At 45.8% G+C, this 11109-nt stretch overlaps 1 protein-coding gene across 1 annotated transcript; it reads left to right on the top strand.

The window, feature by feature from the left end:
• The first annotated feature begins 5628 nt into the window (after positions 1-5628).
• LOC123117794 (uncharacterized) lies at positions 5629-7840 on the top strand. The gene is made up of 3 exons (XM_044538471.1): positions 5629-5879; positions 6053-6129; positions 6440-7840. The coding sequence occupies exons 2-3, from the start codon at positions 6127-6129 to the stop codon at positions 7448-7450; spliced, it is 1014 nt and encodes a 337-aa protein (XP_044394406.1). The 5' UTR covers positions 5629-5879; positions 6053-6126; the 3' UTR covers positions 7451-7840.
• Positions 7841-11109: the final 3269 nt, after the last annotated feature.

The following is an 11109-nucleotide window of genomic DNA, read 5'->3' as shown; positions in this document are numbered from 1 at the left end:
TTTATTTTTGTGTTGTTTTTTTGTGTATTTAGAGTTTCTTTGTGAATATTTTTGTTTAGGTAAAAAAATTACAAACTTTCTGTTAGTGCCCGTAGTTTTCAAATTTGAATAGTTTAAATTTTGAATTATTTGAAATTAGTGTGAATCACTAGTTTGTGAATAACTTAACTTTAAAATCAGTAAAGGCATGAAAGAATTTGTTTGCACATAAATTTCTTCGCGTTTCAAATGCCAAAACACATAACTACCCTAACTATTACAGAGATTCCCTCTCGGTGCGAAACACAGAAAAAGTGATGATAGTGAAGCCGATCACATCCCAGATCTTTGGGTGTGAAACTTTTTCTTCGCGTGTGTCCCTTTGCGCCGTAACCATGGAAAATCTTCATCATTTAACGGGATGCTCGGGTCAATATTCACTGTGAATGGAGCAATTTCATCAAACTTTTCCTAATCTTCTGACTTGTCTGTCTTGTCATCCACTCCCACGATGTTTCTCTTCCCAGAAAGAACTATGTGCCGCTTTGGCTCATCGTATGATGCATTCGCTTCTTATATTTTCTTTTTCTTGGCTTGGTAGACATGTCCTTCACATAGAAAACCTGTGCCACATCATTGGCTAGGACGAATGGTTTGTCTGCATACGCAAGATTGTTGAGATCCACTGTTGTCATTCCGTACTGCGGGTCTTCCGTTACCCCGCCTCGTGTCATATTGACCCATTTGCACCGAAACAAAGGGACCTTTAAACCACGTCGATAGTCAAGTTCCCATATGTCCTGTATATAACCATAATATGTTTCCTTTCCCGTCTTGGTTTCTGCATCAAAGCGGACACCACTGTTTTGGTTGGTGCTCTTCTTATCTTGGGCGATCGTGTAAAATGTATTACCATTTATCTCGTACCCTTTGATAGTCATTATATTCGAAGATGGTAACTGGGACAGCAAGTACAGGTCATCTTCAATAGAGGTGTCATGCATGGTACGTGTCTGCAACCAGCTGGCGAAACTCCTGGTTTGTTCACGTGTAATCCAGTCATCAGACCGCTTCGAGTGTTTGGAGCGTAGCAAATTCTTGTGTTCATCCATATACGGAGCCACCAAGGCGGAATTCTGTAGAACTGTGTAGTGTGCTTCAGTGAGAGAATGTCCGTCCATACATATTATTTGTTCCCCTCCTAGCGTGCCTTTTCCATCCAGTCTGCCCTTATGCCGCGATTCAGGAACACCAATCGGCTTAAGGTCAGGAATAAAGTCAATACAAAACTCAATGACCTCCTCATTTTGATGGCCCTTGGAGATGCTTCCTTCTGGCCTAGCACGGTTATGAACATATTTCTTTAAGACTCCCATGAACCTCTCAAAGGGGAACATATTGTGTAGAAATACAGGACCCAAAACGTTAATCTCTTGCATAGGTGAACTAGGACGTGCGTCATGATGTTGAAGAAGGATGGTGGGAACACCAACTCGAAACTGACAAGACATTGCACCAAATCATTATGTAACCTTGGTATGATTTCTGGCTCGATTACCTTCTGAGAGATTGCATTGAGAAATGCACATAGCTTCACCATGGCTAATCGAACGTTTTCCGGTAGAAGCCCCTTCAATGCAACTGGAAGCAGTTGCGTCATAATCACATGGCAGTCATGAGACTTTAGGTTCTGGAACTTTTTCTCTGCCATGTTTATTATTCCCTTTATATTCGACGAGAAGCCAGACAGTACCTTAATACTGAGCAGGCATTCAAAGAAGATTTCCTTCTCTTCTTTGGTAAGAGCGTAGCTTGCATGACCCTGATGTATGTCGTCTTCTCCGTGCATATGTTGCTGGTCCTCCCGTGCCTCACGTGTATCTTTTGTCTTCCCATACACGCCCAAGAAGCCAAGCAGGGTCACGCAAAGATTCTTCGTCACGTGCATCACGTCGATTGCGGAGCGGACCTCTAGGTCTTTCCAATATGGCAGGTCCCAAAATATAGATTTCTTCTTCCACATGGGTGCGCGTCCGTCAGCGTCCTTCGGAATAGGTTGTCCGCCAGGACCCTTTCCAAATATCACCTTCAAATCCTTGACCATATCATGTACATCAGCACCAGTACGGTGGCGAGGCTTCGTCCGGTGATCCGCCTCACTTTTGAAATGCTGCCTTTCTTTCTTACGGGATGCCTGCTCGGAAGAAATTGACGATGTCCCAGGTACACATTCTTCTTACAACTATTCAAATATATACTGTCGGTATCATCCAAACAGTGCGTGCATCCGCGGTATCCCTTGTTTGTCTATCCTGAAAGGTTACTGAGAGCAGGCCAATCATTGATGGTCACGAACAGCAACGCCTTTAGGTCAAATTCTTCCCCCATGTGCTCATCCCACGCACGTACACCTGTTCCATCCCACAGTTGTAAGAGTTCTTCAACTAATGGCCTTAGGTACACATCAATGTCGTTGCCGGGTTGCTTAGGGCCTTGGATGAGCACTGACATCATAATGAACTTCCGCTTCATGCACAACCAAGGAGGAAGGTTATACAAACATAGAGTCACAGGCCAAGTGCTATGGTTGCTGCTCTGCTCCCCAAAAGGATTAATGCCATCTGCGCTTAGACCAAACCATACGCTCCTTGCGTCATCTGCAAATTCCTTCCCATACTTTCTTTCGATTTTTCTCCACTGCGACCCGTCAGCGGGTACTCTCAACTTTCTTTCATTCTTACGGTCTTCTCTGTGCCATCGCATCGCCTTGGCATGCTCTTTGTTTTGGAACAAACGTTTCAACCATGGTATTATAGGAGAATACCACATCACCTTGGCAGGAATCTTCTTCCTGGGGCGCTCGCCCTCGACATCACCAGGGTCATCGCGGCTGATCTTATAGCGCAATGCACCACATACCGGGCAAGCGTTCAAATCCTCGTACTCACCGCGGTAGAGGATGCAATCATTAGGGCATGCATGTATCTTCTGCACCTCTAACCCTAGAGGGCAGACAGCCTTCTTTGCTTCATACGTACTCTCGGGCAATTCGTTGTCCTTTGGAAGCATATCCTTTATCATTACCAGCAACTTTCCAAATCCCTTGTCAGATACACCATTCTCTGCCTTCCATTGCAGCAATTCCAGTGTGGTGCCCAGCTTTTTCTTGTCACCTACACAATTCGGGTACAACAATTTTTTGTGATCCTCTAACATGCGCTGCAACTTCTTCTTCTCCAAATCACTTGCGCAGTTTCTCTTTGCATCGGCAATGGCCCGACCAAAATCATCAACGGGCTCATCTGATGCCTCTTCTTCAGCTTCTTCCCGCATTGTCGGCTCAGCTTCTTCCCGCATTACCGGCTCAGCTTCTTCCCCCATTGTTGTATCATCCTATTCAGGGAACCCATGGCCAGGATAGTTGTCGTCGTCCTCTTCTTCTTCATTGTCTTCCATCATAACCCCTCTTTCTCCGTGCTTGGTCCAAACATTATAGTGGGGCATGAAACCGGACTCAAACAGGTGGACGTGAATGGTTCTTGACGTAGAGTAATTGCGACCATTCTTACAGCCAGCACATGGACAAGGCATAAAACCATCCGCCCGCTTGTTTGCCTCAGCCGCAAGCAGAAAAGTATGCACGCCCTCAACGAACTGGGGAGAGCATCGGTCATCGTACATCCATTGCCGGCTCATCTTCATTACACAACACCGAATAGACCAAATTACTACAAGTTCATACATAAAGTTCATATAACACTTAAATGCAACAAACAAATAACTCTCTAGCTAAAACATTTAAATGCAACAACAAATGTGATCAAGATCGCAACTAAGGTAACAATTGATCCAACAGCATAATGATACCAAGCCTCACTATCGATGGCATATTTCCTAATCTTTCTAATCTTCAAGCGCATTTTCTCCATCTTGATCTTGTGATCATCGACGACATCGGCAACATGCAACTCCAATTCCATCTTCTTCCCCTCAATTCTTTTCAATTTTTCTTTCAAGTACTCGTTTTCTCTTTCAACTAAATTTAACCTCTCGACAATAGGGTCGGTTGGAATTTCCGGTTCACATACCTCCTAGATAAAAATATCTATGTCAACTTGATGGGCATAATTTGTCATAAACACGAAATGCAACAAATAGTTTTAAAAGAGAATATACCACATCCGAATCATAACAAGGACGAGGGCCGACGGGGACGGATATCAAAACCATGGCACTATGTATAACAAACAACGTACGGGTAAGATAATTATTATACGAGTAACTATATATCCAAATCACACAAACATCAATTTTTTATATAAAATTTCATGAACAAGAGGCTCACCACAAGGTGGTGCCGGCGACGGGACGGTGCGGGCGATCGACGGTGGTTACGACGAAGATTTAGAAGGCACTAAGTAAACCACACCTACATATGCAAACTAAGTGTTATTTTGACCTCAAATTGCATATAAATCAAATACTACCACATATAATTCCTCCCAAATTACTAAAACCCACAATTAATCACTATATAAACCAATGCAAGAGTTAATCTAGCAATGAGAGATGAAAGGACAAAGTTGCTAACCTTGGTGATCATTTGAATGGATGAGGGCCTGCAAATCTTGACAAATTTAGGGCGAATTTTGTGATGAACTCGAAAGGAAGAAGGGAAGAACAGAGGAGAGGGGGAGGGGAAAGGGGGAAGAACAAAGTGCGGGTGGACGAAGGGTTTATATAGGACGACCTTTAGTACCGGTTCGTGCCACGAACCGGTACTAAAGGTGCTGGAAGGTCCCCACTCTGACAACATCCTGCCACCACTTTCTTTAGTACCGGTTCGTGGCACGAGCCGGTGCTAAAGATTCGCCACAAACCGGTACTAAAGAGCTCCTCCGGCCTAGCCGTTGGAACCGGCACTAATGGACACATTAGTGCCGGTTCTGTTACAAACCGGGACTAATGTGTCTCACATTTGACCCTTTTTTCTACTAGTGCTAGGAAATATTCTGGCTTGCCTTGTACTCCAAGTAGATCATGTACTCCTATATATATACCCACAAGGCTGAAGCAATACAACGACTATTCCACCAAAACCTCTCTCTCCCTTCTAACAGCAGGAACCGACTGAGACATCAGTTGGCACTCAGCCGGCTCACCTATGTCCCATCAGTCGGGTCCGAGTTCAAACTCTAAGCCCCCAACATTGGAGTTCGCAATACCACAAACGATCCAGACCAGTAACCTCGACTAGACACATGACGCCGAGTTAGCGCACCGTTCTCGCACAATGGAGAACATGCTTGACGCTGGCCGGGCTGCAGAGCTAGATGACGTGGCATAACCTCTCTCCAACTCGGGCGTCATGCAATCGGCCTCAAGTGGGTGTACAGGGCGAAGAAGGGCGCACATGGTGAGATCCACAAGCACAAAGTGTGTGTGGTCGCAAAGGGCTGCGTCCAGCAGCACGGCATCGACTATGACGAGGTGTCCGACTGCTGATGGCTCTAGCTGCAGATGCGAGCAGGGCATGTCCATTACATGGACGTTCAGAATGACCCTGTGTACAATTATTTTAGGGGGTATCAGTGAGATCTACATCTAAACAATGTTTCTAATCATTATGTTGGTTGACCCCATCCGAAGCGTCTCACCTCCTTACTTGCAGTGTTGTTTCCGTGTGATTTGCTTCCCATTTCGTTTGAGAATGACCCTGTATTCAAGCCTGCTACCCCATTCGAAACTTCGCAGCTCCTTACTTGCAGTGTTGTTTCCGCGTGATTTGCTTCCGCATTTCGTTTAAGAACGATCCTGTGCTCAAGAGTGCTACCGGCGGGCAGGCTTGTACGTATACATATATATAGCTCCGTTCTTCCTTCAGCAAATACAAGGGCAGGGTAAGCTCCTTTATCATCGTCAAGTAGAAAGCAAGAGCTCCGTATGTTTATCTTGGCCTCCTCTTCTCGTAATCTCGTTTGTCCTTTTATTGTTTCATTTCTGCTTTTCTTTTTCTGGCGATAAGATGGCCGATGAATGGAGTTTGACAAAATCAAATGTGATTTATTTGCAGAGGAACATAACTAAGCTGTTTGCAGACCCATACTTCATCAAGTTATCTCTGGCCGATTCTTGCTTTTGGTTCAGATGGTAAGCAGAGTAGCAGACTAGCTCTGTATCTATCCGTTGAACAGGCTGCATCTACTTTTCCTTCCCCCTGTTTCGGTTGAGTGAAACTTAATTAAGTCTCAAGTTTTGAAATTCCAAACCTTTTGGGATAAAGTTAAATGTTCTTTTTACAATAGGATAATTGCATTGTTCAATGAAACTTAATTAAGTCTCTAGCTAGGCATACATAATCGCACAATCATTGATGGTTCTTGTAAAAACAATCTAAACGATGATTTTCCATGAATTAAATCCAAGACGCCCTGTTCTGACTTGCCTTTATTTTATTTAGGACGATGAACTGCAGAAGCGTACCGCTGGCTTTGCGGAAGGTATGGTGGTTATGGTATGCCCGGTGCTTGTAGCAATTGCTCTTGACAAGGTTGACCTCAAAGTGTATGGACACCACGCTTTCTCCGCCATGCTCACCATGGCAGCTGTCACTTTGATAATCGGTATCTGCCCCTTCCTCATCTGCTGGTTCTCCAGGACATTCGTCAGGCCTGTCCCGGTAACCGCGATCCTGGCAACCCTTTCCTCTTGTTCCCTCCTCATCCTCACCTGCTTCATCGCACAGCTCGTTGTCCCCAAAAACACTTTAATCATCTTGGGCGTGGTATTTGGATTCCTTGTCCTGCTTCGAGCAGTCGAGTACTACCGTCGAGGGGATTTTGATCGGTATCCACAAGACAAGATACTCAATGAATCACATGAGTTCTTGACGGGTGTCACTGGAGTTCTCTTTCTGGGGCTGGAAGGTCTGGCACTAGAAGGTCATGACGATCCGATGTTTGAAAAGGGTGGGGCCGTGGCGGTCGCCAGCTTCATAGTTTGCTGTGCTGGCGTGTGCATGATGTATCTCGAGATGACCCCCCCTATAGATTTCAAAGATGAGAAACATGTTGTGAGTTTAACTCTGACGCTAGATAGCATCATGGCTGGTGGTACCTTCACGCTCTTGATGGTCGTCATGTTTCAGCTCATGGGGCCTCCAGCCCTGGTGCTCTTCCTACCCCCGGTTCTAATCATCGGCGACCTTGTGTACCGGGTGACCGTCCACGACACCGCAGCTGGCGACGACCAAGTGTCCGAACCGGCGGCTTCGCTTGAACTGACAAAAGTCACCTTCATCCGGGTTCTTGGCTGTGTCAATAACAGCCATCCGCAACACTTCGCCCAGCAAGTTGACCGGCTGTTTCCTACTATTCGCGGCAGCAGCTATTGTGTTCGGTCTCTCATGGAGGCTTCTGTCACAGACCCACGTAAGGATTTCTTTGAGCGGTGTTTCACATCGTCATTTTGATTCTTCTGCCAACCTCGCTTCCTTGGGCACACACGTCTGCATTGTACTCGCTACGTTCCTATTGCTAGTAATGGCTTGGACAGCGAGAGGAAAACAATGACAAGTAGTGAAGCACTGTAGTTGATTTATTTTCTCTACGCAATTTTGTAATTGCACCTGCGCTCATATGTTATAGCAGGTTCTGTACTACATATATAATTAATTCAATTCTTCATTCGGATTCATGAGTTCGTAGAAGACCTCTCATGTTTTGACCCCAACATAGATAACAAGGTTGTATTGCTCAAATGTTTTAAATAGTGGGCTATGGCATTTAGCGGCAACCCTTAATAGCGGGCTATAGCTGGGCTGTAGCGGCAAATTGTACATGAAATCATTTAGCGGCAACACCCTCAAACAGCTATAGCCGAGTTATGGTGGGGCTATAGCCGGCTATTTAAAACAATGATTGGTGGCAACCTTATATCATCTGAATGTTGATGGCTTCTTTGGTTCATTGTTGGAGCCGCAGTCTCCTCGCCCTCGCATACCGGAGCTCTCTCACTCTCTCTGTACTTCTCTCTCTAGCACAAACTTAAGAAGAAAGAAGGAAGAAGAAGCTTTAGCGAAGGCGGTGGTGGTTTTCCTGCTCGAACAGCCGCCACAACACCAGCTTTTTCCTCAAGCACAGACTTGAGCTACAAACCGTGATAAACAGGGGTTCGGGGAGTCTTATACGCGCACGCTCACACATGCCATGCCGCGCCCACTCACCCACTAGCGATGGACGTTGCATGCAGAGTCTAGCGACAGACGTTTTCTTTTTGCTAATCTACTATAATTGCACGCCGGAATCTACCGAAAATCACGCTTATTAGCAGAGAACCGATGACATGGCAAGTTGATGTGGATACTTTGCATGTCAAGAGAAATCAAGTAGTGGGGTACTCCTATTTAGATATAGTAGATTTGAGGAGTGCCGTAAATTGCCCCCTCCGACCCGCGAAGACCCAGGTCCCCAACCCCTCCCCCCCCCCCCCCCCCACACCCCGTCGGTGCCCTGTATCCCACGAAAGCGGTTTGTATGAGGGACATTTCGGCGCGCGCGTTCCCCACATCCCCCCCCCCCCCCCCCCCCGCACCTGTCTGCCACCGTCACCGGCCACCCGCCGCCTGCGATTCCGGCCATTTCCGCCAGCGAAATAGAGCCGTCCGGCCGCACAGCACCTGGGTCCACTCGCCGGCGCCCCAGATCCGCCGAGCTAGGCCGCCCATGGGTCGCCGCCACACCGGATCGACCGCTGTCGAGTCCCCGCCCGCCCCAGATTCGCCGAGCTGCCGAGTCGTCGCCGGTGAGCACCTTTTTTGCCCCTTGTAGGTCGACAGTCCTTGAGTCCACGCCCGCCCCTGATTCACCGAGCCGCCGAGTCGTCGCCAGTGAGCCCCTTTTTTTCCCCTTGTAGCTCGACCGCGCATGTTAAAATTTCCTTGATGCGAGCTTGAATGTGGTTTTGTAGATGGATTTGAGCCATGCAAGCATTTCTTTTTTGCTTGAGGATTCGTCCTCGTCTGACGACTCGGACGTGGAGTCGATGCTCAATCGCCATAGCCAGCAGATGGTGGTGTTGGTCCCAGCCGTGAAAGAGGTCGAGGATTGAACCCACAAAATACTGCGAGGATCGACCATCGGCCGTCTCTGCATCCCTTGCAACTGCCATCTCGGAAATATGATGTTGATGCAAGACTACTCCGCTAATAAGCCTACATATCCGCTGCACCTCTTCCGGAGAAGGTTTTGAATGCGTCGATCCCTCTTCGCAAAAATTGTGCAAGCTTGTGAGGCCAATTCTCGCCTTTTTACTCAAAAGGAGAAACGTCGCGGTCTTGTTGGGTTTTGGCGCAGGTCAAAAACTCCCGGCAGCTATGCGGGTGATTGCATATGGCATTCCGGCTGACTATGCCGACGAGTATCTTTGCATTGGAGAAGATACTACAATTGAGTCAGTGCCTAGCTAGGTTCGCCAAAGTGATCATCCGTGTATTTGGTCCTATCTATCTTTGTGCACCCAACGAGGAAGACACTAAAAAGTTGATGGCAGCAAATGAGGAGTGAGGTTGGCCTGGAATGCTACGAAGTGTTGGTTGCATGCATTGGACTTGGAAAAACTTCCTAAAGGCATGGCACGCATAGTATTGTTGCAAGTCTCGTGATGCAATAATTGTGCTAGAGGAGTTGTCGATTTGGCATTGTTTTTTTGGTATGCCAGGTTCTCTCAATAATATCAATGTGTTGCAATGATCTCATTTGTTTGCTAGACTTGCTAGTGGTGATGCTCCTGCTTGCAACTTCATGGTGAATGGGCATGAGTACACAAAGGGATACTATGTTGAAATCGATATTTACCCTTCTTAGTGTACATTTGTCAAGAGCATCAAAAAGCCCAAAACTAGGAAGCATATTGAATTTGCAAAGGTACAAGAGGCTGCCTGAAAAGATATTGAAAGAGCATTTGGACTTTTGCAATCTAGATTTGCCATTGTTTGTGGTCCTGTTCGTTTTTGGGACAAGCAAACCCCAATCAAGATCATGACATGTTGTGTGATTCTTAACATGTCATTCTTCACAACATGATCATTGAAGACGAGAGGGACATGAACTTGGAGTTCTTCTACGACAATGTCGGTAGCCTGTGAAACCGGCTAGAGACCCTGACCACATACAAGCATTCCTTCAAACATACCATCAGATTAAAGACGCAAACACCCACCATCAGCTTCAAGAGGAACTCATTGAGCACCATTGGCAAAGGCATGAGCAAAGGCATTGAGCACCATTGGCAAAGGCATGAGCAAAGGCATTGAGCACCATTGGCAAAGGCATTGAGCACCATCTAGACTTTACATTCATTTCATTTATTTCATGCGTGATCGGTATCATTGTTGTATTTGGGACAATTTTTGTCTTGAATTATTAGTTTAATTCGATGATTTGAATAATTATTGTAATTTGGATTCATAATATTCAAATTTGAAGTTATTTGAATTTATAGTTCTGTGTAATATGTGAGATATGTGTCAAATTCAGAAAATATGTTATGTGGGCTGGCGCGAACTGTAAACGCGTTATATGGGCCTGTGATATAAAGGGTCTGTGTTTGGCATGGTTTTCTTCTTTTTGATTTGAGTCAATTACATCACAGGTGTCTAAACTTGGCGAAAAAAGCCAGTTTGGTACTAAAACTTATGGCATACATTAAACCAGTGGTAACTTGGTTTGGGCGTGCATCTATAGTGCTACTCACGTTTGTATACATACAAAGTGCTGACGTGGCGTGCCACCATGGTGGGCCCGATCCGTCAGTAACTAGAGGCGGGACGGAGGCGTGTGGCCTAGTGTTTTTTTACAGAATGCACCTTCAAATTATTTTTAAGCCCCTTGAATCTTTTTTTAAAGCCCCTGAAATGTAACTACGTCTCTGACCATTGGGACCCATCAAAACAGTACAAAGAGAAATTATAATATGCAAAAATGTTAAACTGCGGTGGATCAAACCCGCGACCAACGCTTACTTGCGGTCTATATTGGATAGCCACTTTTTTAGACAAATTCTTTTAGGCTAAAAACACGCTTTATTACTCAAGAATGTTTTGAGAAATACATCACAAGTTTGGAGGTTCAA

Source organism: Triticum aestivum, chromosome 5B, assembly GCF_018294505.1.
Source record: "Triticum aestivum cultivar Chinese Spring chromosome 5B, IWGSC CS RefSeq v2.1, whole genome shotgun sequence".
NCBI lineage: Eukaryota > Viridiplantae > Streptophyta > Magnoliopsida > Poales > Poaceae > Triticum > Triticum aestivum.
Note: the sequence above shows the minus strand (reverse complement) of the source record. Positions and strands in the feature narration are given on the sequence as shown.